This window comes from Aspergillus fischeri, genomic scaffold (genome assembly GCF_000149645.3).
Source record: "Aspergillus fischeri NRRL 181 1099437636247 genomic scaffold, whole genome shotgun sequence".
In the NCBI taxonomy this organism is placed as follows: Eukaryota; Fungi; Ascomycota; class Eurotiomycetes; order Eurotiales; family Aspergillaceae; genus Aspergillus; species Aspergillus fischeri.
In genome coordinates this window covers 2,191,695-2,218,331 of record NW_001509772.1, presented here as the reverse complement: position 1 = coordinate 2,218,331, position 26,637 = coordinate 2,191,695, and the positions used below count along the sequence as shown (strand labels likewise).

At 50.9% G+C, this 26,637-nt stretch overlaps 10 protein-coding genes across 10 annotated transcripts; 5 read left to right on the top strand and 5 right to left on the bottom strand.

Moving 5' to 3' along the window:
- Positions 1–51: 51 nt before the first annotated feature.
- On the bottom strand, positions 52–1,741 carry NFIA_039880 (FAD-binding oxidoreductase; the record flags this gene model as incomplete). Its single annotated transcript, XM_001266308.1, has 2 exons — positions 52–84; positions 137–1,741. 2 exons carry the CDS (start codon positions 1,739–1,741, stop codon positions 52–54), a joined length of 1,638 nt encoding a protein of 545 aa, XP_001266309.1.
- Positions 1,742–2,403: 662 nt separating this feature from the next.
- Positions 2,404–3,567, top strand: NFIA_039870 (dTDP-4-dehydrorhamnose reductase family protein; the record flags this gene model as incomplete). The annotated part of the gene is made up of 4 exons (XM_001266307.1): positions 2,404–2,585; positions 2,685–2,704; positions 2,768–3,479; positions 3,537–3,567. 4 exons carry the CDS (start codon positions 2,404–2,406, stop codon positions 3,565–3,567), a joined length of 945 nt encoding a protein of 314 aa, XP_001266308.1.
- A 1,371-nt stretch (positions 3,568–4,938) lies between these two features.
- Positions 4,939–7,419, top strand: NFIA_039860 (uncharacterized protein; the record flags this gene model as incomplete). Its single annotated transcript, XM_001266306.1, has 1 exon — positions 4,939–7,419. One exon carries the CDS (start codon positions 4,939–4,941, stop codon positions 7,417–7,419), a length of 2,481 nt encoding a protein of 826 aa, XP_001266307.1.
- A 584-nt stretch (positions 7,420–8,003) lies between these two features.
- NFIA_039850 (putative ABC multidrug transporter) lies at positions 8,004–12,722 on the bottom strand (the record flags this gene model as incomplete). The annotated part of the gene is made up of 6 exons (XM_001266305.1): positions 8,004–8,771; positions 8,830–9,472; positions 9,533–11,642; positions 11,710–11,935; positions 11,996–12,054; positions 12,116–12,722. The coding sequence occupies 6 exons, from the start codon at positions 12,720–12,722 to the stop codon at positions 8,004–8,006; spliced, it is 4,413 nt and encodes a 1,470-aa protein (XP_001266306.1).
- A 1,097-nt stretch (positions 12,723–13,819) lies between these two features.
- NFIA_039840 (Zn(II)2Cys6 transcription factor) lies at positions 13,820–16,037 on the top strand (the record flags this gene model as incomplete). The annotated part of the gene is made up of 6 exons (XM_001266304.1): positions 13,820–13,933; positions 14,011–14,129; positions 14,221–14,246; positions 14,372–14,946; positions 15,044–15,729; positions 15,785–16,037. 6 exons carry the CDS (start codon positions 13,820–13,822, stop codon positions 16,035–16,037), a joined length of 1,773 nt encoding a protein of 590 aa, XP_001266305.1.
- A 567-nt stretch (positions 16,038–16,604) lies between these two features.
- On the top strand, positions 16,605–17,657 carry NFIA_039830 (uncharacterized protein; the record flags this gene model as incomplete). Its single annotated transcript, XM_001266303.1, has 3 exons — positions 16,605–16,704; positions 16,764–16,827; positions 16,889–17,657. 3 exons carry the CDS (start codon positions 16,605–16,607, stop codon positions 17,655–17,657), a joined length of 933 nt encoding a protein of 310 aa, XP_001266304.1.
- Positions 17,658–17,659: 2 nt separating this feature from the next.
- Positions 17,660–17,869, top strand: NFIA_039820 (uncharacterized protein; the record flags this gene model as incomplete). Its single annotated transcript, XM_001266302.1, has 1 exon — positions 17,660–17,869. One exon carries the CDS (start codon positions 17,660–17,662, stop codon positions 17,867–17,869), a length of 210 nt encoding a protein of 69 aa, XP_001266303.1.
- A 547-nt stretch (positions 17,870–18,416) lies between these two features.
- NFIA_039810 (glycoside hydrolase family 16 protein) lies at positions 18,417–19,696 on the bottom strand (the record flags this gene model as incomplete). Its single annotated transcript, XM_001266301.1, has 3 exons — positions 18,417–18,755; positions 18,805–19,258; positions 19,314–19,696. The coding sequence occupies 3 exons, from the start codon at positions 19,694–19,696 to the stop codon at positions 18,417–18,419; spliced, it is 1,176 nt and encodes a 391-aa protein (XP_001266302.1).
- A 1,532-nt stretch (positions 19,697–21,228) lies between these two features.
- On the bottom strand, positions 21,229–23,586 carry NFIA_039800 (potassium ion transporter; the record flags this gene model as incomplete). The annotated part of the gene is made up of 1 exon (XM_001266300.1): positions 21,229–23,586. One exon carries the CDS (start codon positions 23,584–23,586, stop codon positions 21,229–21,231), a length of 2,358 nt encoding a protein of 785 aa, XP_001266301.1.
- Positions 23,587–25,653: 2,067 nt separating this feature from the next.
- NFIA_039790 (putative peroxidase) lies at positions 25,654–26,415 on the bottom strand (the record flags this gene model as incomplete). Its single annotated transcript, XM_001266299.1, has 1 exon — positions 25,654–26,415. The coding sequence occupies one exon, from the start codon at positions 26,413–26,415 to the stop codon at positions 25,654–25,656; it is 762 nt and encodes a 253-aa protein (XP_001266300.1).
- Positions 26,416–26,637: the final 222 nt, after the last annotated feature.

Genomic DNA, 26,637 nt, shown 5'->3' with positions numbered 1-26,637 from the left:
CAATAATTCGTACCCGCTAGAAATTATTAACGCCATGCAAGCGCTTGATGCCTAAATGTACTTGTAAGGGTTCATGATACCATTCTAGAACATTATTAGTAAACTCGAAGGATGTGTTGAAATGGGCTAGACTTACCGGATCGTACAAGGTCTTCAGCTGCTTCATCAACTTGAGCATGGTGTCATTCTGGCTGTACCCGATGAACTCCTTCTTGGCAAGGCCCAATCCATGCTCGGCGCTGATGCTGCCATTGCGCTTCTGGATCCACTCATACACCCAAGGCTCAATGGCCTTCTCAACCTCCTTGTTGTACTGCCTGACAGAAATGTTCAAGTGGAGATTTGAGTCGCCCATATGGCCATAGCCAACGACGGCTCGGACCGGGAACGAATCATCATCGCCCACGAATCCCATCTTCGTCAAGCGCTCACGGCAGTCTTCCACAAGCTGGTACAATTCAGGCAGAGGAATAGAGACGTCATACTTGTAAGTACCGCCGAGGTGGCTCAGAGCTTCCGTAATGCCCTCGCGCCACCGCCAGATAGACTGGAATTGTGTCTCATCTTGGGCCAGAACACCGTCGGCGACGATCCCCTCACCCATGATATGCTCCAAGAAGCCTTCCAGCTTCTCCATGTCATGTTCGGCATTGGAACCACTGGTCTCGACTAGGCAGTAGAAAGGGTACTCCCCTTCCAGCGGGTACTTTGAACCGGTCGACTCGTGAACGAGTTTCTGGCTGCGTCCGTCCATCAGCTCAAAGGCGGACAAGATCTCGGAAAGATGACCCTTGGCCTCCTTGTAAGCCTGGCGAACCTGGTCATAGCTTTCGAGACCGAAGTAGGCCACATTGACTGCCTTGGGCCGAGGGGGGCACAAGATGGCGACGCCGGTGACGATGCCAATTGTACCTTCAGAGCCGATGAACAGCTGCTTCAGATCATAGCCTGTGTTGTTCTTTCTCAAGGTGGAGAGGGAGTCGACGATAGTACCATCCGCCAGGACCGCTTCAAGACCAAGCACGTTGCCGTGAAGACTGCCGTAACGCAGCAGACGGAGTCCTCCCGCGTTGGTCGCGACGTTCCCTCCGACATGGCACGAACCCTTTGCACCTAAATCCAAGGGGAACAGGTGGCCGCGTTCCGCAAGATATTGATCGGCTACCTCGAGGATAACACCCGCATCGACAACCAGCACACCAGAGGCCTCATCGAAAGAGTGAATCTTGTTCATGCGTGAAGTATTGATAACGATCTCGTCGAACACAGGCACGGAACCTCCCACCAACCCCGTATTACCTCCCTGGGGAACAACAGCCAGCTTCTTCTCATTGCAGTATTTTAAGATCTGGCTAACTTCCTCCTTGTTCTGTGGCTTGAGGACAAGCTTTGTGTGACCGCGGTATTTGCGCATCCAGTCGGCATTGAAGGGTTCGATATCGTCCGTAGCGTCTGTTGTCACTCCATCAATCACAGCCGATTGAGCGCCAAGCAGATCCTTGAAGTACTTCACATCCTGTTCCGTGATCTCGGCGAAATTGGGGTTGCGCTTGAGGTCGGGGTAGGCGTTGGTGGTATACTTGATTTCTCTCGTCGCATTCCCTCCGACAACGGAGCTGACACTAAAAGATCTTGCGGCCGGTACAGAAGCACGGTTGGTGATAATGGGGCGCAACCAACAGTGAGGCTTTGGTATACGAGCCCGTCGGAGGGCAACCGAAAGATTTCTGGCACTCGACATTGTCTCTGAGACCGACAATGGGAGATTCGAAAAGTTTCAAGTCGGCGAGGACCCGGCGATCCAAAATGCTCACCGTTGGCGTACTGCCTACATCATGGCCAAGGCGGTGGCGGATCGGAGACTTATCCGCCCTGACGCATGGAACGAGAATCACGTGATTTTATAGTGTGGTATTAGGCTATGAGCACAATTTTATCTTTTCGAGAGCTTATGAGTGGAGAGTCGGGTGAAAGGAGCCGTCAAGAGCCAGCCATACAGGTAATTGATATAGAGTTGGAAAAGATTGACTTGATCCTCTGCAATAAGTCGACCGGTTTGGTATCCTATACGATTGGACCATTCCAAGGTATGAGCTTGAGGGGAATTGCTGGCCAGGTCTTACGATTTCAGTAGAGCAACCAGATGCTCAGGGATATGCATACTCTTTCCTATTCCTTTCATAGATCAATTGACTGTCTCTCAACTTTAAGAGCAATTCGTCATTATTGTATCGGGGTTGATCTTTCTGCGTGTCTTCTGGAACAGGACATAATGAGGGTCGTTACGTCATGTGGATAGACACAGCAGACCGGTAACGGTAGAGGGGCACTGGAATTGCTATTTCAATAAGCTCCAGCACCCAATTGGAACAACACAACCGACTGAACGAAAGTACAATTAAAATGTCGACTACTGTCTTGATTACTGGAGCCACCGGCTTGCTGGGCCGTCAGGTTTTCAATACATTCAAGCATTCTGGCTGCTTTGTTGTCGGTCAAGGCTATTCTAGAGCTACCCCGCCCACGATTCTCAGGGCGGACCTGGAGAAACCGGAGGATATCAAGAATCTGTTGGACGAAGCAAAGTTAGTGCCATTGCGTTGTCATTGATGTTCTTTTGTAGTGCTCATCGGCGATGCTCCGATGTATTCATTCTTGAGCTGAGAACTGATCTTGCAAACCAGACCTCAGATTGTTATCCATTGTATGCCAATGATACCGAAGCACACTCTATGCGCCTGCAATTGACACTGACTACTCTGCTTAGGCGCCGCAAACCGGTCCCCGGATCTGTGTGATAAGAACCCCGAGCAAGCTCGTCGGGTCAATGTCGATGCCACTCGCACTCTTGCGGAAGAGACCTCTGCCCGAAAAGCGTTGCTGGTCTACATCTCAACCGATTATGTCTTCTCCGGAAAGGAGGGAGAGGCTCCTTACGAGGTCGATGCAGAGCCCTCACCGACGAATTACTACGGTCAGCTCAAGCGAGACGGCGAAATTGCGGTGCTAGAAGCCACAAAGGAGACTGGGTTAGGGATTGTTCTCCGTGTGCCAGTGCTGTATGGTACTGCTCAGAATAACTCCGAGAGCGCTGTGAATACTCTGATCGATGCGGTCTGGAAGGCTCAGGATGAGAACGCCGGTGTGAAGATGGACGACTGGGCGCAGCGCTACCCGACAAACACCGAGGATGTAGCTCGTGTGTGCCGTGACGTCGTCATCAAATATCTCAAAGAACGGTCACGGATTCATGAACTTCCCAAGGTTCTGCATTTCTCGTCTGAAGATCGGATGACCAAGTACGAAATTTGCGAGAAACTTGCGGAGGTGCTGGGTCTTTCCCTGGTAGGGATGATCAGGAACAAGCAAGGAAATGATCCAAACGCATCTGTACAGAGGCCGTATGATACTCACCTCTCAACCAAGGTGCTGAAGGATTTGGGCATTGATGTTCAGACGACTGACTTTGTCGCGTGGTGGTAAGTACCACTGTATGTGGCCTCTCAGACCATGGCTAGAACTAATTCTGGATGTAGGCGGAAGCACCTGGGAGCATACAAGAAATGATTGATTTGTCCAGAGGTCAAGGGGACATGACCGAATCCGACGGTTGATATGAGATGATTAAAAAAAGGATCTTGCTAGAAAAATAAAGACTATATGATAGGTATTGCAATGAAGTAATGGTGGACAATGTCGCAAGGCACAGTAGATAGATCTTCCGCCCTATGCAAAGACGGACGCAGGGGCAGAATGACCGATGCAGGAACCCAGCCGGGCTGTACGACACGGAGTCAAATGAACAAGCAGAGAATCGAACCAATCTCTGATTTGAATCTAGGAATTGATCCAATTCAATTACACTTGAGCGAACTGAATTAGCAGGATGTGTCATCAGTCACTATGTTAATCACCCGATTGTGGGTATGTCGATCCGCATTGCATCCTCTCATGTCTTTGCCATACGGCCTTGTGAGGCTGCAAGTCAGGTACCAGGACGATCTCCGATTAGTAGTAGTTCCATCTCATAGATACTAGATTTAGATTTAGATATTCTCCGTAGATTGAGTTCAAAACAATAATTGAGAATAATAATGCTGCCAAGATGATAACACCAGATCTCACCTCGATAGTGCCTGGTTCATTTCTTCCAGCCACTCGCCGTCTTTTTCCCTGAGCCGTTCCCGGAATTCTTTCCCACTGGAATCAGGATTTCTGCATATAGTATAGATAGTCATGCCTTCTCGATGAACGCATCTTCTGGAGTTAAAGTCGCAATATTCGTCTATACTCTTCTCTCTGTGCCGTCATTATGGAGAGTGAAGTGATGCCGAGCGACTGGTCGCAGTAATTAAATTGAGTCCGTAACTAACTTATATTAATTAATCTCCGCTCCCAAAAGAGATAGAGTGTCGGACGTCCGCAATCCTGCGCATCGGAGTCTCGTGCTCTATCCATGGTGTACTCCGTAGATGGTGATAAAATATTATTGTTACGCTGATTTGCCTCAAGCCCACTTCGTCTATTTTAGTCCTCCTAGGACTTGAGTTGACAGGACAGGGAATGCCTGAGCAATTGTGAAACATCTCTACAGCATCCAAGGGGTTTGTTGTGCCGGAGTTATTTTCAGTTTCGCCTCATTTCCCGCCCTCTCATTTCTCATTTTTCCTTCCTCGCTTCCTCCCTTGGACATCTTCCCAACCAATTCGATATTATTCTCCTTACTTTTGCCTGGCTTCGGAGCTCAACCTACAGCCTTCAGCACCTCTGATACCGTTGAGAACGAGCACAGTTCGGAGCCTGTCCATTGAGGAGACTGACTGTCCTGACCACTTACTTGGTCACACTCTGAATACAAGCGCGTCGATGCCAAACAATGCAATCCGCACCTACAAGACGATCCGTGTAAGAAACGTGCCTTAAAGAAAGCCCATCGCCATGGCGATGGAAACACAGACCACCAGCATGGAGGCTGGCCACGACCAGGGCTCATTGAAATTCTCCCGCTATCGATCCGTCCGAAGAGCAGCCACACAGAAGCAGCCCAAGCAGCTGCATACCTCGATCCCTTCTGCCCCCAGCCCCCCGAGCGCTCCTGCGACTGGACCCCACCATGGGACGACATCTACGGCTGATTCAATCAACCGAAGCATGTCCCGATACCGACGCCAGCGCGCTCCGACAGCCCCTGCCATGACGGCGCAGCCTGCGGCCCCAGCCCTTCCGACGCATAAAACGCAATTGAACGGCCACAACCCGCTGCGCATTTCCGAGGATCAGACTGTTGCAGCGACAGCAGCGCACGTACCGGCGATGGCTCGAAGCATGACGGAACCTACGAAAACCACAACGAACCCGTTCGGCGATGACGCCGCGGCCACTGAGGATTCGGAAGCCGAGCGCGAGAGACACAGGCAGGAGGCGATGGCTCGCTTAACAGGGGAAACTACAAAGCCCACGCGAGCTGTTTCAGATCATCGGAGAGTGACTCCCCGGACCGCAGAGGGTCGGCGCAGGCACGATGACGTGCAGGAGGGTTCGCGGCGGCATCACAGGTCGGACGAAAGCTCTGAGCCGAAACGTCGATCTTTCAAGGAGAAAATGAAGCTTGCTAAACCCAAGGACAAGTCGAACACAGAGTCGTCCGCCGTCAAATCCCCAGAGCCTCCAACAGGAATTCACTTTACTGGGGTGGATGCGCCTGTTTCTGCAGTGAATTCTGGGAAGCGCAGCGTTCTGGTCCAATATGGGAGGATGTCAGCCAAGATGCCCGTCATGCCGTCCACACGGGTTCATGATTTGCTAGTTGCTGCCTCCGAGTGCCTGACAAGTGAGATCGATCCCCCCAAGTTCATCATGATGGAGTCGTTTAGCCAGCTGGGGCTGGAGCGGCCCTTGCGCAGATACGAGTGTTTGAGGGATATCATGAACTCGTGGGCGTATGATGGAGAGAACGCATTGATTATTGTTCCTGCGGCAAGCTTCGAGTCCTTGCGCCCGCTTGAAGCGCAGAATGTACCGATTGCGCCGCCCGCGGATGTAACAGTGCACATCTACTACTCACAACGGCCCCGTAAGTGGGACAAGCGCTTTGTCACCCTTCGTTCGGATGGGCAGGTCACTGTGTCTAAGAAGGAGCATGGCAAGGACCAAACGAATGCCTGTCATCTTTCTGATTTTGATGTCTATTCTCCCACGCCGGATTTTCTGAGAAAGAACGTTGATCCACCAAAGAAGATCTGCCAGGCAATCAAGAGTCAGCAAAAGTCGAGCATGTTCCTCTCGACGGAGAATTTTGTCCACTTCTTCTCCACCAATGACAGGGCAGTCGCCGAGCAGTGGCATCAAGCGGTGCAAACATGGCGCAGCTGGTATCTCGTTCACAAAAAGGGCGCAGCCCAGAGTGAAGATGACGAAGAGGTCAGAAGCCTCCACCAACAGAGGATTGGCTCTTCTCATTCCAAGTCGAGTCAGCCACCTCAGTTCAAACCCCTGGTGGACCTGGATTCTGTTGCGGAGCAAGAGCGAGCGCCATCACAGCATTCTTCGCCTGATGACCAGCACAAATCAAGCAAAACCAAAGATATCTTCTCGCGACCGAGACGCTCGCGTGAGCGTGGACCGCCACCATCGTCTTTCCCGAAATCCCTGGCGGAACCGGACGCTGCAATGCAGCCTTCCGACGGCTCCCCATTCGCCTCGTCAGGACTTCTGGGTCGCACATATACGCAACGTCAACAGGCTATGAAGGAACGAGAAGAGAAGGAAAAGAGGGCCAACGAAGAGCCGTTCATTGCTCACGGACTGGTCGGAAGTATGAGCACGCGTCGCGGCCCAGTCAGCCAGCCTGCCAGTCGTTCGAACACGATGACCTCGGCCCAGGCTCCGGACATGGGTGCTGGTGCTGTCAAGCGGTCTCTGTCTGTGAACAGAGGCAAACCGCTGGTCGACCTGACTCCGGCTTACCAAGAACCTCCACAACATGCTCGCAAGGGGAGAGGCGTTGCCGTCGAACCAGGCGTCCCGTTGATTGACGCAGCCACGGGACCCGAGCCAGTGGGAGCAATCCCCATCCCGCCATCGACAACTTGGAGACGCCCACCCGTGCCAGCGGAACCACCGTCAAGTACAGAAACACAGACCCGCAAGCGCTCCAACACCATTCGCAGCACCAGCAACCAGCGACACCAGCACACCGCGCCTGCGTCCCCGGTCTCCCCGGTGGACAATACGCAACCATCCGAGGGCCCATTCCTCGCCAACAGCCTCCTCGCACGTTCCGCACAGCTCGCTGCAGCACAAAGCAGCGGCCCAGTCGGCCACGGCGTGGCCACCGGCGACCGGAACGCCTCGAAGCCAATGCTGGATCTCACGCCGCCCAACCCCTTCGCGGAAGGCAGCCTGCTACGGAACCTATAGCACCATTTAACGATAACGATTCTTGCTTGCACCTGTCGATGCGCATTAGCACTCTGGCGTTGGTGTCATGATGACTCATACAACTGGATTTCGGGGGTTTCTTCCTTACTTTACCATCTTTGATTTGCGTCCTCTTTTCTGGCTTCATTTTCATGTCTTGAATATCTGTGCGGATTTCTTTCCAATGTACATCTGATACCCTGTAAGAGTACTCGATGAATATACTCAATGAATGCAATTCAATTGTTAACTCCAACGAATTATTCTCCTGATCCATGAAGACCATTCCACTTTCATTAGCTATCGCATTGACGTCTCCCACGAAACCTTGAGATGCGGTTCCACGAATTTTATTTGAGACCACAGAGTCGCTACTTGTCCATAAGAGAAAAGATAAAGACCAGATTAATTAAAAAGAAACTAACGTCTATCTTGTAAGTGATTATGGCGATGTCGCCGATTGAATAGTACAGAGAAGTCAGAATGATTAATGAACAGGAATAGTGTAGCAAAGAAAGAAATACAGCAAACAAAAGAACACGTCCGAATGAGCGACAGTCAGGAAATAGGTGAAGATGAAAGTGTCACTTCCTCCCGAACCTCGCCTTAATGCTCGCAAGATCCCACTTTCTAACCCGGAAAAGGTAGTACAAGACAGTCGCCATGAAGATATTAAACACGACATAGGCCCAGATTATGCCGAAATTCCGCCAGCGCTGGGACCATTCGATCTCGCTCGCTGCAAGGTACTGGTCCGCAACGGTCAAGGAGCAGAACTTGCAATCGGAGGTAGCATCGGGATTCTGGAGCTGGCCACCGGCGAGTTTCATGTATTCTGCCATGTACTCGTAGCATGTTTGGTTTGCCGGGGGGTCCAAGATAGAGAGTTCTGTGGCTGAGCAGACGACGTTCCTGTCGTGGAGCTGCGTGGAGGCCATGCCTCCGATCCAGTATGTGAAGGGTGAGACTCGATACATGAAGATCCAGAAACCCGGTAGGGCGGATGGGGATTGCATCACGCCGCAGAATGTCAGCGCCATTGAGAACAGAAGGACGACAACGGGGCTGGCAGTCTGCGTGTCTGGGATTGCTGCAATCACCATGTGGGCAAAAGTGCTGGCGTAAACATAGAATTGGATGCAGTAAAGAAGAACCAGACCCTGCCGCTCAGGTGATTGACTGGCGCCCACAACGGGGAAATAGTAGCAGGCAAAGGTGAGGATCCCCATGACGATCTGATATGGGAGCTCCACCACGATATTGGCAATCAAGAAGGCCTTCCATGAGTACGCCTTGCTGGGTCGTTCGCGCACCTCGTACAATGATCGTTGGGTAACAAATAGGGGCATGATCTAGAAAAGGCAGTTAATATCATGGTATCGCAGTGGGACGTGTTTATCGGGGTCTTACCTGCTGGACAAGAGATGCAAAGATAGAGCAAACCATGAACAAGGAGAAAAGGACTGTCTGCATGCCCGCTAGCGATGTTTTGGCATCGAAGAAGGAGAAGCCGATGAACAAGCCAGCCATGATGGCCAGACCCCATTTGGAGGCAATGTATTCCGGCATTCGCCAGTACTGCTGGAAGACACGGCGCGATACGACATACAACTGAAACCAGAAGGGCATCGCAAATTCGGTGTGCGCCTGATCATCGTCCTCTTGGTGAATGGACTTCCTTTCTTCGTGAATGCGGTCAATCTCTTTCTGGACCGCGCGGCTCTCAGAACTCTGATTCCAGACATCAAACCAATCTTGTCCTTTGTCATTGGTCCTGGCGTTGACGACTTCGATCATGTACTCCGCAGGGTTCTCTAATTCGCCGCATTTCCGTCCGCCGTTTGACTCGAAGTAGTCAAGTAGGGTGCGAGAATTGTCCCCCACAGGACCGAAGTAGACAGTCTTTCCACCTTTTGCAAGAAACAGTAGCTGATCGAACTCTTGAAAGAGAATAGCGCTTGGCTGGTGGATGGTACAGAGAATGGCTTGCCCGCTATCAGCTAACCTACGCAGGAATGAGCAAATAGCCCATGAACTCTGCGAATCCAGACCACTGATTCAAACATTAGCTCAGACAAATCCATTAAGGTATGAGACGCCGTCATCCGCTTACCTTGTCGGCTCGTCGAGGAAAAGAAGTAGCTTGGGTTTTGCAGCAAGTTCCACGCCGATGGTCAGTAACTTGCGCTGTTCGACGTTCAATCCTTCACCAGGAACCCCAACAATGGCTTCAGCAAATTCCTCCATCCTCAGCATGCGAATCACGTCTTCAACATAGTCATATTTCTCCTGGATTGAGACCGTGGGTGGTTGACGCAGTAGGGCACTGAAACGCAATGATTCGCGCACAGTAGCGGTTTCAAGATGAAGATCTTGCTGTTGAACATATCCCGTCTTTCTCTGGAAGCTCGTGTCCAAGGGTTTCCCATTAACGAACATATCCCCGGTAATGACACCCATACTGGTTCGGTGGGCCAGGACATCAAGCAGGGTAGTTTTACCTGCTCCGCTTACACCCATCAATGCGGTTAGGGTGCCAGGTTTAACCCAGCCGGAAACATGATCAAGAAGGCGTCGAGGTTCCCCTTTGATCTCGATATCATAGCAAACATCACGCCACGTGAATATATCTTGCTGTGGTGGCAGAGTCAGTTCACCCGTGGTTGTCTCATGCGCAGGTTTAACAGAACCCATTTCGATGCCACTCTCTTCATCGGAAGTGGATTTGACATTTTCTGCACGCATGTGCTCGGGCTGATGATTACGCCGGAAGACCAATGCCTCAGCAGTACTGGTGGTGGACGAATTTAGCTCTGAAGCCAGAAAGTAGATGGACATAAAGCCAATGAGAAAGGCCATCAGGATCCCAAAATTCCGCCAAACGTGATCGTAGCTATACTTGAAGTTGTAGAAGATATAGCGATCACCACTCACAGTGGTCTGGCCAGCTACAGAGCCAGAAGCAGAACAAGAGAAGCTGTCACCAGAGAGGTCTGCGTAAGCTGGCACAAAGCTGGCGCATGGGAAATCACGGCCATGGAACTCATTTGCAACCAGGATCTCAAAGGCATAGTAGATTGGATTGATATAATGGATCCATTCGAACCAAGGATGCATCGAGGGCACTGGAAGGACATAGCCGGTGTAGACAATCAGCGCAAGGATCAACACACCAGCCAGACCCATTGCCTGTGAGGCTGTTTTTGTCACCGCAGCCATGGTCCGGAAAACCGCACTCATGACAAACATGATGATGAAAGTGATTAAGAAGTAGATGAAGAACTGTGATGCCTCCCTGCGAAGGTTCGCTAGAAAGTATAGGATGATGTTGAAGACCACAGCAAGGATAAATTTAACTGGAATGTCACTGATCACTCCGGCGATTGCCTCCGTTGAAGGATGATAAAATGCGTAGGACACCTGCTTCTCAACAATTGGGCGTTGGGAATACAGACTGTTGATTTCCGACATTGCTGTCAATGCGTTCAGTAAGACTGCGAAGAACAACGTTGCGCCCCGTGATGACAAGCCTGCTGTAGTGTCGGGGGATCCATAGAAAACGGAACCGATAATGAGAGCCATGACAATGTTACCAATGACCGTTGATAGGGTCGAGGAGATGTCGTTCCACAATCGTTGGTATGCTCGTCGCGTGTTCAACTTGATCTGCATTGGTACGCTGATCAGGTACGGGGACCCTGGCCGGCTGTTTTTGGACTGCACGTCCTGCTTCCTCTTTCGAAAGTGAGCGGCAGCTTTCTCATCGTCGCCTGGGGGATGCAAAGTCTCAAATTCCTCAATTCGCCCCTGCAGACGTTGATACTCTGGCGACTGGATCCAGTACTTCTCAAAATCCTCTGGTGTATGTGGAACGATTTTCTCCATACCAGCGCGGGGGCGTCGCTCCTGTGGATTCGTGATTGAGGTGAGAAAGTCGCCTGTCGTTTGTCGAGGAGGGCATTCCCAGCCTTGCCGTTCGAAAAAGCCCTTTGCGGTGGATGTTGGCCCGAAAAAGATTTGACGTCCCTCATAGAGGACAGTGACATTGTCAAAGAGGTCATATATACTTTGACTGGCCTGGTAGATTGCCACGGCATGCGCAGTTCCAGCCAGGTCGGCCAGTAGTCGGAGAGATTCAATGAACTTGAGAGCGGTGGCCGAGTCCAGTCCACGAGTGGAATTATCCCAAGCTGCGAGAGGCGTAGCAGCGAGAGCCATTTCCGCTTCACTCGAAAGTCAGCACACTAGTGGATTGCTCTGAGAACGGAAACGGAACAGACTGCAACATACCTATAGAGACTCGTTTGCGTTCCCCTCCGGAGACTCCACGAACAAAGTCATTTCCAACTTTCGTGTTATAGGTATGGCTCAGGCCAAATACCGCCATGATCACCTGTGCTGCGTACTTGGCATGCTCGTCCCGGGACATATCGCGGAATCGGTGCGAGGGAGTGCGAGCGGCGGCTGCAAACTCGAGTGTCTGTCCCACAGTAAGATGGGGGAAGTGCTTATCTACCTGCAAGAACAGTTGAGGTTAGCGCAAGCGCATGTGCGAGCACGAATCCTGCAGGCTTACCTCCTGGTTATAAACAATTTCGCCTTTGAACTCTTTCATCATGCGTGCTTGAGAGACGCCTTCAAAGCCCCGTTAGTGAGGAGGAATTGGAGCAGGGAATGGTTCAGAAGACATTGGTACCGTTGTAATGTAGAACACTTGTCGGATCAACGTCAAGCCCATGAGTCTCGCCGCAGAGTGTCTTGAGGAACGTGCTGCAACCTGCTCCTGGACGCCCAAGCACCAGCAACAGCTCGCCACTCTTCATCAGGCCATTGAAGGACTTGAGGATCAGTCGAGATGGAGAGTGCCTCTGGCGAAGCAGTTCCGGAAGTCGAAAGGGCAACGCCAAGGTCGAACCAACGGTGTCCTGTAGCTGAAGGGCGGCCCCGGATCCCGAGACATTCAATTGTTTGAAGACAATCCCGGCCTGTGGAGGCGAAAGACCTCTCCCTTTGGCGTCTGCCACAATAGTTCTGAGCCATTTTTCCAGATTGAATTCCACTGACTGCGGATCCAACGCAGGGTCATCCTCCGCTACAGCGGGCGTGGTATGCACATCTGGGGCGCCTGCCTCTGACCGTCTGCGCGACTTCTCCGACTGCTGGGTGGCAATCCGCCTCAGGTTCTCTGTCTCATTTGGTCTGATAAGGTCCATGGGAGATCTGACCGCAGATTCGTAAGTGGTTTCCTCATCTTGAGATCCAGGATCCTCAAGTAAGTACTTGTCCTGACTGTTGACGCTCATGATATGGTCGTGCTTGGCCGCTGATACACCCACGAAGGTGAGGGAATAGGTGGGAAGTATTGATTGCAATCAGAACCGATCAACTAGCCAGTATCTCTGTTTCAATTCCTTGTCGAATATCAATCTCTCAGGCCTTGAGCGGGGGGTGTAGTTGACTATTATTATTATATAATGTCACGGCCGTTTGCCTCTCTTCATCCGGAAGCTACCCTTCCGACAAGTCCACCGGACATTCTCACCTTCATTTTCTCCGAGAATTAGGAATATGAAGACATTTCACGGATACACAGGTGACACCGCGAGGGTGATAGTCCGTCTTGCATCCATTTCGGGCCCAATTGTAGGTCAAATCGGAGATATCGAGTACCGGGACCGAGGGGCGCAGTTTCCAATTGGACCCAGAGCACCCAGGAACTAACGATGTACTATTGCTTGATAGATTTCGCATCTTGCTGCCTTGCACGTTGGTCTGGTAGTCGAGTACACAAAGTAGTTGGATGGGGATCTAGTAAATGCTTGGCACTGCCACAAGTCCGCTGACTCAGCGCCTTTCCACGATAACCCCGACACCAACTGGAGAATGAGCATAAAGACGCAGCTTCTGGGGTTCGGTAGATTATCATCAGTAGATCGTTTTGCAGTCGGGACAAAATTTATGTCTTCTCCGAGTCCCGACGCCTAGAGCTGTCCACTATCTCTTCTGGATGCTCGGGAATACGCACGTTGCTAATCTTGACCCACACTGGCCACACACTACTGTCAGATCAGTCGATCATCTCAGTTAGTTAACTAGTTAACATCTCAAAAGCCGATGATTAAGCGGGTTCCGCTTCCTCGTCATGCCGGCGTACTGAGCTGAGCGATGGATGTGCCACAATCTGTAAGTGCGCTAAATAAACCATCGCTATTGAGTAATCGGATCTTGCTAATTCTTCAAGCTGTGATGAACTTGGCGGAGGAGGAAAGCAAAACCCTTCTCAGATGCGGTTGTTTTCCACTGGTCGAAGAGTGACAGACTGTAGCATCATTGCGGGTACTTGTCCTGCTTAGATTGAGTGTGACCATACCCCTGGCATACAATTACTGGTCGAAACAATATGAATCATCCTGCAAGGGCGATGCCCATTCAAAGGTTGAATGGCAATGATGGCGCGAACCGCCCACGCCGTACCCGACGTACATATGCTTGCGACTCCTGCAGCATCAAGAAGGTCTGTCCCCGATTACGGGTTGAATAGTCTAGTTATTCTTCTAACCAGTGGGATCTGGTATCCCATTTTTCATCTAGATCAAATGTGACCGCGCAACGCCCCAGTGTGACTGGTGCTACCATCATAACATCCCCTGTACCTTCACGCGCAACCGAGATTCCTCGCGCTCATGCTTACGCCAAACTCGGATTGATAAGTATGAACCTCTGGCTTTTCTTATATCCTTTGTATCTATACCTGATCGTTACGTTACATCGACAGTGATCCTTATTGACTCGATTTTCCAGCAGCAGTTCACCTTCCCCACATGCAAGTAAACATATGAGACACGGTATGTCCGTATTAAACACAACTCATATCTACCCCAACATTGAGTGTTCTTGATTATTCTAACGTTGCCCATTGCATGGATCAAAGAAAGAAAAACTCGGCCTGGAGTACCCTTTCCAGAGTGCGGTCCCCAGGCTGTGGCGCCCCAAGGTTTCGGGACCGATATATGCCTTGCTGGACAGACTCTCGGGAATATTTGTGCATTCAATGGCTTGCCTTTCTTCTCTCCAAGCGGGTTGGAATGGATTCGAGCTCGTACCGGCGAGGACGGATCTCTAGACCGATATTGCAGCATGAGGCCTATCACCTGGCCGCGGCTAGCTAAGAAACGTACCGAGGGCGACCGACGATTATCGCTGCCAGATAAATCGCTTCTTTTCGAACAGATAGAGGCTTTTCAAAATTCAATTTGCGGCCAGTTCTTGCCTCTCGTTAACCGAACATGTTTTGAGTACACTATCCGAGCGGCCTACGAAAAGGAATTGTCAGACATCTCGCCTGGGCTTTCCAGCGCCAGGGTATGTATATTGGCCTTTATGGCCCTGAGTTCATTCTTTGCTGGTCAACCGCATGTTGACAAAATTGTGACTGCCGATGAATATGCCCGCGAGGCCCAAGATCTATTACCGGAGATGCTCAACGAGTCAGTAACATTGGACGGGTTGCAGGCACTGACCATGCTGGTAAGACCATCGTTCTACTTCAATCTCTCACCTGTGTATGGGGATCTTGATAATTATACATAGCTAACATTTTGAGAAAAAGTGCATCTGCTGTCAGGCCACATCTGGAGATATGCTCAGTATAGAGCTTATGTTGTCCACGGCCACACGCTTCATCTTTCACCTCAAAGGCAACGTCTACCCCGAGGATATAGAGGGCGGTACTCTGGATGCAAAAATGCACGCCAGGAATCTTTTTTGGATCTGTTTCACCCTCGACAAGATGTTCAGCTTGCGCACAGGCCTTCAACCCTTTGTCGACGTGACGAATTGCGATCTAACGCTTCCTCGAATGCAGACGGTGACTGGCCCGCTGGAAAGCTTGCAGCCTTTCTATCATCAACACAACCACACCATGTTTCTCACCCTCATTCGCCTGTCTCTAGTCCAGTCGAAGGTCTACCATGGCCTATACTCTTTCTCCGCCCAACGCCAAAGCGATGCGGATCTCCTAGCTACCATCCGCAGCCTGGACATCGCCTTGGACGAATGGCGGTCCTCGGTGCCCACGTTCTCGGGCCTACCTACACAGAACGGAAATCGCATGGCCGATTTCCTTTTTGAAATGCAGTACCACTACTGCATGGCTGCCATCCATCAGACAAGCAGCCGGTGCACTGTCTGGGTTCGGAACCAGGACACCCGCGCGGCGGGCTCGAGCCTTGCCCTCAGCGTAGCAGCCAGTCGGTCTCTGTTACGAAAGTTCCTGGAAACGGATCCACAAATCGAGGGACAATTTCTCTTGTAGGCGACCAGCATATTTCTGGAGCAATGTTTCTGATACTAATATCCTTGGAAGATTTTGCTTACCAGAGCTCTCCACATCTGCCATCCACCTTTTCTCGAACATCCTGATGAGTCCTCTGGAGGACCGGAGCGACACTGACTTATCTTTGATGAGAGTAGTACTTGAACATATTGGGAAGTATATATGGAGGCAGACGCCAACCACATTTACCGCCCAGGTCCGTCTTGTGGAAGAGTTTATGGGCGACCTCTATCATCTGGCTGAGATGGCAATCCTCAAGGCCCGACGGGAAAGTGGACATTGATATCAAGGCATACGCGAATCTCAAATCTCCTATCTGTTCATTCCAGCCTTTAGCTTTACCCTTCCCTCAAATCTCACGGTAAGATAGTATATTACCCAAGGACACTGGGCTCGAGCAGTCGGAGCAAGATATTGCACCACTCTTACCCCAACACTCCTTGTCCCGACACTCTTTCCCGCACTTCGGTTCCTGAAGTAAATTGCTCTTGTACACGAACAGGCAACAACGTTGTGAGACCACGTTCTAAGCATTGCCAAGCTCATTGAATTGCCGGGTTGTCGCAATGGCTCTGTCCGTCGAAGCTTAACCAGTCCCACAACAGGGGGGAGATCACAGATCACTTCCTATTCGCACTCAGCATCTCGTCAATTCTAAATGGGATGAGCTTCGGGAAAATATTGCACGTTGCCTGCTTCCCCGCAGGGGACTTGTCGATGTCGTTCGACTCCTTCGACTGCTCATCCCTCAGTGATGGGAAAGGTACTTATAGTGCAGTCCGCCATCTCGCAGTTATTCTGCACATTGGAATCGCTCATATCTTTTTTCAGTGACCTCACGTCCGTCGACATGGCGGACTTCAAGAAGATGCCTCTCGCATGGGCGAGCCTGGTCTCAACCATCCTGGCCTCCTCTGCTCCTACTAAAATGACCGTTGGTGTCATCGGCGGTATGATCTATATCACCATCTACCACAATTGAATTCAACGCATGCTAACAATATACAAGACTTTGGCTGGACTGGTTGGAAGCCCGCTCCTCTGTCATTCTGCAACGAAGTCATGCCCCGTCTGTTCGCCAACCAACATCACCATCCCCCGGGAGGTCCAGAACGACTGTGACCCGGGCGACAGCGCGGCCGTCTCCAATGCAACAGCTCTACAAGGCAAGTTCAGCACTAGTCTCCCCAAAAAGCTAAATCCTGCTACTAACACTCGGCCAGCCGACACCGCCGCCTACATCGGCAAAGTCTGCGAGAAGAAGAACTGCAGCGCCTTCCTCTCCGTCGGCGACAACTTCTACGACAGCGGCGTCGACTTCACCACCGGCGGGATTATCCGCTTCCACGAAGCCTGGGTAGACACGTACCGCGGCCACGTCTTTGACACCACCACCTGGTACCAATGCCTGGCCAACCGCGATGTCGTCAAGGGCCAGAGCGGCGTAGACTTCGAGACGAAGGTCGCGCCCCTCTACGACCCACGCTGCTACTTCGGCACCACAGGCCAGCCATACTACACCTTCGACCTCCACGGCGCAGACTGGACCGCAACCTTCGTAGTCGTCGACTCAGACTGCTTCATCGAGAAGTATCAGGCCAGCACATCCGTCTACCAGAACGCGTACGCAGAGCAATGCCACGCCGAGAGGGCCACGCAGGTTGCCTTCCTGGAACAGGCCGTCGCAGCCTCAACAGCCGAGTGGAAATTCCTCCAGCTTCACCACGGGTACATGTCCGCCGCGACGAACAACACCGACGTTGCGCCGCTGATCGCCGTCGTCGAGAAGCACGGCGGCGTCGTCCTCAACGGCCACGATGACTGTCTCGCGCACTTCTACAACAATAACACGAACCCCATTCTGGCTGGTGGAGCGGGATACCCCCAGGCTGGGGGACTGTAATTATGGGATGCCGCTGGGCCCCGTACACCAAGTGGCTGGGTGCGAACTCGCTGTCTGCGGCTAATGGATTCGTCACGATGGACATATCCCGCGAGGAGGTGAACGTCGAGTACTATGCACGCGATATGAAGTTTGAAGAAGGGGATCTCTACCCCGTCAAGAATGATATGACTCCTTCGTATTCATTCAAGATCAACCCCCATGCTCGGTGATTTTGATCCCGGTGTATTTACTAGTCACCGCCATGGATATGATGTTGAGAGAAACTATCAATGGCCAAACGCAAGTGACCTAAACATCCAATACGATTCCATGCAAAACTCCAGTCCACCGTAGCAGTTTAATTAAGGTATATAGTCACACTTCGTATGCTAACAAGATCCACTAGACATAAGTGCTCTGTAACTGGTGGATTAGGTGCAATTACCGACAGGATCAGTGCAAGACAGACCTCAAATAGCGCTATCGCAGCTGATGGTCCCACCTACACCACTATTAATATCTCAACTTAACAATATCTGGCAAATATGTGAGCTTAAAGAGTAGCGTAGAACTTGTCGTGGTATTGTAAGGAACCTAAGAGACGAAAGCATTTTCAACACAATCTATACAATCCAACGACTGCATAACAGGGAATTAAGAGGCTACCCAAAGCCTGAATGAACGCAATTTAATCGTGAAAAGGGACGTAAACTGCCATAGAGCCAAATCATCACCAACCATTATTTCAAACGCCGTGAAAATGCAGAAAACACCACATCACTGAGCCTGATAGACCTTGAAACTCTTAAACTCCCAGTAAGCCTCGGTAAGGTTGGCAGGATTGCGTGCAACAAAACTGCTACATGTGCCCGGACAGTTGTATAAGTGAGTGTAGAACTGAGGCTGTGCGCCCAGCTGGCCACAGAGATCGATATTGGCAATGATACTCTGGTTGCTGAAATGGGACGCAATATCGCAGTTAGTATTGGGAAAATCGGCCAAGGCAGTTCCCCAGGTTGTTGGGTCCGGGATGTTATCTGAAACGTCGTTCGGTATCGAACCTCGAGGGAAAAACCAAGCTCGGATGCCAGCAGTGCGGAGCTCCAGAGCATAAACCTGATTTTCTTAGCATATTGGAGAAACCCGCCCTGGACAAAAGACTTACACCTCCCCCATTCTCATTGAATTCGGGTCCATAAGAGGCAGGTGGAGCTTGGACGCCACAGCCTGCATTGCCGTGAGTGCTATTGTCACACTGGTGGTACAGCGCATGCCCTGTCTGCTTCCGTTTGGCCTTCATGTCACAGCCAGGGGTCGTATGCAGGGTTACTGCGTTCCCTTCGGTGCCTCCGTTGTTGGCCTCTACAACATCAATCTCGCCGTTCAGTGGCCAATTGTACGTATCACTGAGCCACAGGGCGGGCCATGTCCCGCAGCCATAAGGCGTATGGACGATATCAAAGATGAAAAGGCCAGTATCGTAAGACTTCTTGGACTCCAGTCGAACAGACCGTCTGCCATTGCTGGGAGACTCTTTAGATGTGTCCACCCTCAGAATGACAGAGGATTCCGTAGCATAGGTCAGATTCAACTTTTCAGCTGTGATCCTATCCACATATCTGCCCAAGAATCAACCCAAGCTCCCCAAGACAGAAAGCAGAATGGAACACTTACTGCACAAACCCGTTCGTGGGGTCCTTATCCGAGAAATAATTGAACTTGTCCAGAAACGTCGGCCCCGAGTACGTATCCAGCAATCTGTAGTCCAGCCTTGAATAGTCAGGATACCGATTGGCCCTCGTTCCCTCTACGGCCCCTACGATAGCAGCAATAAGAGCCACGACAATCACTGCTCCCGCAATAAGCTTCGCGCGCAGCGACCACCCGTGAGGATTCCACCACGGCTTGGCGGCCTCAGACGAAGCGTTATCTTGAACGCCGAACGAAGCAGGCTTCGACGTTTGGTGCTCCTCCATTCCGAAATGACCGACCTGCGTTGGGACGCCGCCGTATCGACTGTAGTCGTCGGCGGCGCCGCTGTACGGCTTTTCAGCCATATGCTGCGGTTTTATTGCGAGTACACGATCAGCGGAAGGCAGAAGGCAACGGATATCAGTAATTGAATCTGAACAGCGCTGAGCTAGTGTATGATGAACGGAGTTTGCTATGGAAGAGGTGGAGTGTCACGAAAGACGCCGCGACGAAGTGAGGGATGTCGTCATGCACAACATGAGAAACTGTCACCGATCATATCCGAATTAGGAAGCTGGCATGCACGGCTGCGTGCAGCAGCACGAGCTTTGTTACATTGCACAACCCATAAATCAGATCGAGTCAAGTAGCCTTGTGTACTTGCCCAAGATTAAGACTTCAGACGAACCTTTTCATGTTGTCTTTGCGATCAAATATCGATCAACTATCGATCATCTACGGAGTACTCCGTACACAGAGAACTGGCCACCAGATGTACTGTCTGAAACAAGCAATGTATGTACTGTGTGTGGTCCCTGACACTAGACCAAAAACAGACACGGCTTCCCTATCCGGCATGGTACCTGACACTAAATAAATTTCATACAGCAGTGTATTCTTGCTTTTTGCAAGACATCCTACCAAAAAGTAGGCTCCACCCTAACAATACGCGTCATTATCAAGAAAGTACTCCTTAACAAAGCAGTTGTTCACTCATCAATACCGAGGTACGAGTATTCTGTTGGTGGCAGGAGCGAGGCAAGGGCAGGAGAGAAAGCGAAGCTTCCGCCAAGACTAACAAGCCCCGTCTCTAGGAAGCAATCACAATCAACATCAGAAATTACTGAAAAGCGGCGCTATAGAATCATAGCCCACAGCATCCGTATGGACTCCATGTCGTAATTCCAACAAATCTTAAGTAGACATTGATTGTCTTTTACTCACCCTTGCAGCCTCCTCAGGGGAAATTGGGAACGGAAAATGTCTCACCTCGGAGTTGACTTCTACTGTGGATAAGGATATCCACAGGTGTATACATACAGGTACAGAGCACCGTTTGCATCATGCAGTGCAATTTGCAAATTTTGGCATTCCATGCCAGCCATTTCAAAGTCAAAGGCAGAATTACATAGTAGAGAGAAAGCCGAGTAAAGTCCTTTGCAGATTTCATATCTTGAGATTCAGTTTAATGGTTGCTGCCTGGAGTCGATCCACCATGTTCTAAACAATCCTTCGCTAGCCTTGGTCGATCTCAATTTCTGTTTCAGCTGTCTTAGAAGACTGGCGGATCCTTCTAACATGCTATTTTGCCCTAGTTATTGTGTATTGATGTCTCGAGGCTTTAACATGGAGCAAAGTGTGATTATGAACAGCCAGCTGTGTTGCTTAATATATAAAGGCAAATGGTCGACCATATCTATTTTAATGACAAGATCTGCCGCCGTGAGGATATCGAAACAATAATAATATGTGCTCAATAAACAAATCCCTCATATATGTGCGAAGACTTCAAATAGTATGTGCAACCTCAACAGTACGGCACCAGACACCTGAAATGTGTCAGGCAACCCATACAATTAAATAGCACTGGTCTATCCCTCGTTCAAATGACAAACTCCTACCGCTGTGATTTCTGGGATTTTTGCGACCGCATTGTCGAGTGCCGGCGGATGATATAGTCCCCGTTTGTCCATGGCGTTGCACCCCTGTCCCTATCCTCGGCGCCTGTTGCGACACCATTCTCTGTCCGCGCTTGCGAAGAAGTTCGGTCCATCCCAGACATGGTGCTGAGGTTGGAGACACGCCGACGCATTCGTCTCTCTGCATCCTGCAGATCCTTGTCCTTGAGAGATTCCGACGGAAGCAAGATTGCACGGTCGAGGGAATAAGGGAGACCACGATGTCGACCACGGATTTGCATTGCAATGATAATGAGCTTTGACAAAACCTTGAACTGGCCACTGAAAGACGTGTTGACACCTGGATATCCGAATGACAGGCCAACGGTACCATAGGCGGAGACAATCTCGAAGAGCACTGCCCACATCTGGAAAGCATACTCGTCCTCTGACTGTAGCCGGTTGCCCTCCACGATGGCAATTATGAACAGCCCGAGAAAGACATACCACAGGTCAAAACTCAGCTGCCTTCTTAAATGGAACCCGATGTAACTAGGAGGGGTCTGTGGTTCGTCTTCGTCCTCCCCACCCGCATAAATGCCGAGACTCTTCTCCTCGTAGACATTGGTTCTTCGCATGGAAATGGCGATGGGGAAAACCGAAATATACATCATAATCATGTAGGAGACCTGAATTGCAGGGTGAAGATCCGCTACGCTCACCACGCCAAATCCAGCAGTCCGCGTGGATGCTGCTTGGAAAAGGCCGTCGAGTACCCGAATGCCCGGTGACAAAGAGGTAACAGTCGGATCGTTCAAGTCGAGAATAATAAAGAAGATCAAGTCAATCCCGTTCAGCGCCACGAGGATGGCGAACAGCCACCAGGTCGCGTTTCGCGGGAAGAGTAAGGTAAAGCATCGGCGAGGGTGATCCAACAGAAACTTGAGCTCCTCCCAAACGGCGCTCTCGCGTGGGACAATTGTCGACAGAACCCAGATGATCAACCGGAGCATACAGGGAAAGCCGGTGTTGCCAATAATGATAAGGAAAGTCATGAGGAGAAGAGGAAATACAGCTGTCTGGAACGAGGTCATGGAGTCCGGCGTCAGCGTGAAGCCGACGTCGTTGAAAGCAGATCCCGCGGTGAAGATGCCCCACCAAGGACGACCTTGTCCGATTTGCTCAACGACCTGACCCCAGCGAGTGGTCATGATCCAACCGACGAGGCAGACCATTCCCAGGATGTGAAAAAAGAGATAATAAGAGGTGAGTACAATGGCCAGAGTCTTCAAGGCTCGGTATTCGATGCCTCCCAGCTCATCACGCTGCTCCTCGGTCAAATCAACAAAGTTGGAATTTCGTGCAACAGTAGCGTTCCAACTGAGATATGGAAGTGTCGTACGCTCCCGTTCGTGGGTTAAGGAGCGAACAAGATTGCTAAGAGTAGGGCGTCGTGACCTTGAACGCTCCAGGGCTGATGTATCGTTCAGATCTTTCGTGTCCCGAAACGTGGGACGTGTGTCCAGACGGGGGAACGTCGAATTTCTGGTTCTCGTCTGCTGTATGTCCGGTTCATTGATGGTGATGTGCGGCCCTTCCAGCGGTCCAACTTGGTCGGACTCCTCCGAATTCCGAGAGCTCTCGTCGTCAGATTCGCTGCTACGCGTCCGCTTGGATCCCTCGCCTTCATCATCTGCTTCCTCCAGGACCTCGGGCATGCCGCCGCGGTCATACTCCCGAGGGCTGGGAATGCGCAATGCCCCTTTATTCTTCCGTTGTTTCTCCAGGAAAGCAATGTGATGCTCAGGATCCAGCTGTGTCGGCACCCGAAGGCTGCCCAAGCCGAGCCCTAAAGTGCTATTCGGACCGCCCGTCTGAACCTCCGAACTGTCCGCTCTATCGAATTGGGAAGGCGACCCTGGAGTCGATCCATACTCGGGGGTTCCAGCAGCCGCCTCGCGACCTCTGTCATTGGATCCCTGGGTATCATTGCGCAGCACAACAATCGGGCGAGAACCAATACCAGCTTCTTCCCTTCCCAACGAAGTTGCGTCCTTATCACGACTCAAGGTTCGCATTCTCGTCCTGGTAGAGCGCATCGCTCGAGTATCCTGCACGATGTGTTGAAACCGCTTCTCGAACCAATACAGCCGGATGAAGACGAGGACGGAGTGGATGAAAATCGGCGTCGTGAGCATGGAACTGAAGTAGAGGATCACCTGCTGGTACGTTTTTAACTTGTTGAAATCTACCGTATTAAGACCGCTCTGAGTTGCCGCGCCGGAACAGAAGAAGAGGATGTCAATATAGGCAAGATCACCTCCTGGATAAAGCATAATGGAAGTGGTCAGTGTCATGGCGATGATGTAGATGTAATGCACTGAGATAAAGTTGAGATGAAGCCCGCTTATCAGCGGAATGCGGGACTTCATCGAAGCCAACCGCCGAAGCACAGGAGTATACATTGTGGCGGGAACTGGAGGACAGCGGGCGTCTCGCAGAGACTACCCGATCCTGTCCACGAAGAAACCTTTGCGGTCAAATAAGCCGTCGACGAGACTCCCTGAAAATGAAGAAACGAGGTAATGTTCTTCGAGGAAGGGTTTGAGTTGAAAGGACGTTGATCCGCCGCCACACGAGAGATCTACCGCACGAGTTCCGTGACTGCAAATCTCCGAAGCTGCGCGCAAGTTATGGGTGCAGAACAACTCCCAGATCCAACCAGTGTTAGCCTCGAGTCACTGGAAAGTAGTAGTTCAGGAGAAGACAAGCAGTCATAAAAGCCAAGAACATTGTGGAGCAGGACAACCAGGCAGAACTGAATTGAGAATTGTGGTGGCCGCAGAGGCAAGAAAAGGTATAAGAAAACCAGTCTCAGTACTCAGATGTATAGAGTTGGGAAGAAGAGAAGTGGAAAGGAGATTCGGAGAAGAAATGGCAATGGACAGTCGTAAGACTAAGGAGAAAATTGCGATGGACCGGGGTTGGTTCAGGAATAGGTTTAGACGGTGAGTGCGAGACTTTGCCTATCAAAAATCAAAATAGATCCTAACATGACGGAACCGAATAATTAATTAATCGCTCACTGGGGGGCGTTGATTTTGTGGATCTGCGGAAGCAAATCCAGATTCCAAACTTGAACAAATCCAGTACGGAGTAAGCTTGGTGTATTATTCTGTTCCATGTTCCCTTAGAGAAGCACTCCGTAGGTGTCCCCTAAACTGCTAAACTGTTCAGTGTGGACATCTACCAGTAGCGGTAACGGCCGAGGGATGACCAGTCCCGACCATCGGGTCAGCACTGTGATGGCTGCGACCGGCCGGACTGGACCATCTGGTATGTCTGAGGAATGTATCGTTACAGTCTTGGCCGCATCGCTTTGATAGCGGCTGTGCTCTCGGCATGGCCGTACAAGGATTTGTGCATATATCACCACGCTAATACCTGCAGGCTGCTGTCATGATGTTGATCATCCTGGGTAATAATAATCCTGCTATTGATAAATTGAATAGACATCACAATAGAAACAGTAAACACTATGCAAGCCACTGATAACAACTGGTTGCAAGATAGGTTTCCTACACGACTGATGAAACACCTACGAGCAAAGTCAGGGACGGTAACTTAACGTCCAATACAAATTAAAAATACCTTGACTCTGATTTATGACCTGGGAATTCAGTTCCTTCATGTCTTTTGCAGTTTGCCTAGCTCGTTTCAAGTGGGGATGCACTTGTCTCTGGGTACCACAAATACGCACTCTAAATAGATTAAGCTTTGACCTGTATTTCACTGTTGCACTTTACAGAGCACAAACTGTTTCAGTCTACCTCCCCTAGAGTGAGATAATGTATCAGCTCAAGCTTCTATTCTCTCTTTGTTAATATTGGAGCAAATACATGCCCTTCTCCATATTGTAGGATCCACTTCTGAGTATGTCTCAAGATTGAATGTTTACTTTAGTTTGATTGTTCTGCTGCGGCCCGCACCACTACGTACTTTCCGACAGGCCAGGGAAGCCGAATCATTCCCGAGTACCCCTAGCCCATAGCTTACTGCCCTGTTACTACTGGCATGAACTGGACACTAGCCTGAGCTACTCTTGAGCAAGGCATGCAAGCTTCAGTAAGTGGCTAAAGTGACTCTGCAGCAGATCGAAGGAAATGGGTTGCATTTGAAGTAACGACTTCATCCAGTGCGCCAGGTCATGCCGCAATGCACCAGTTACAAAGTGATCAGCGCAGGACATATCTGACGGGATGAAGGGAAAAAATCCCGGGAAATAAATCTATTAGCGGTCGGACTCATTCATGCGACAGACTGTAAAGACTAAATCTTCATGCACAACATGACCAATCGCTGCGCAGAAAAACTACGCTCACATGCTCGCTCTTGCCCACCGCTCATTCTAATCAATAGTAACCTCAAAAAGGCGACGCAAAATGTGAAATCCTCAGAATCACCGGCGCAAGCTCGGGCAACAACAGCGGTAATCGTCTTGGCTTCCATCCCTCCTCGATGGGTAAACGCTCCTCACCAAACAGCACTTGTATATACTCCTCTGGCACACGATACGGGAAGCCCCGACCAAATATACACTGAACCGCTCCCAGCTCCGCGCATCCACTGAAGTGATTGATCCTATCGAACTCCAAAGCCGGATTGTCTCTCTTCTGCTCGTCGTACCGAGTCTTGCGATACTTACCGAAAGCCGACGCGCTGAAACCCCTCTCTGTTTTTGGAGCCGCGAGGAATCGCTCCAGAAGGTCGGCGTTCACGCGCATGCAGTCGCCCAGGGCGCGGTCCTGTCGGGTTACAGAGACATCGTGCTCCACGGCGTGAGGTCGGCCGACCTGGTCGAGGTTCAGCACGGGTACGCCGTCTTCGTTGACCTGGTCTTTATCTCGTAGACCGAGCCGGGCACCTTTCTTCGGGTCGTCAGAGTGAATTTTGAACGCCCCGTTGACGAGGATTGCGATGACATCGATGCCCATGCCCAGGTAGCGTAGCGCGGCTTTTAACTCAGCGGCGGTGATGTTGCGGCCGCTGCGTGCAATGATCCCGTGGTTTGCGAGCGAGTTGAGAACCGGGCATGGGGCTCGTAGGTCGTCGGGTCCTGCGGGACGGTAATCGCCTTTGGTAAGAGGAAGTCCCTTGGGATCTGTGATTTCTGCCATTTTTGACATGGTTGTGGGTAATGGACATAGACAAGGAGAAGTGTTGGAAGAAGCACAGTATTTATGCATTTGGAGGCTGAAGATGTCAGGTTATCAAGTGACCAGTAGTGACAAGGTCAGATGAAACGTGTTGTGAGTTGACTAGGTGATGCATGCCTCTTGAGGAGCATCAGAGGCTGTCATCAGTCGCTTGCGGCAGGTGACCGATAGGGGGCTTGGTGGTTACACAGC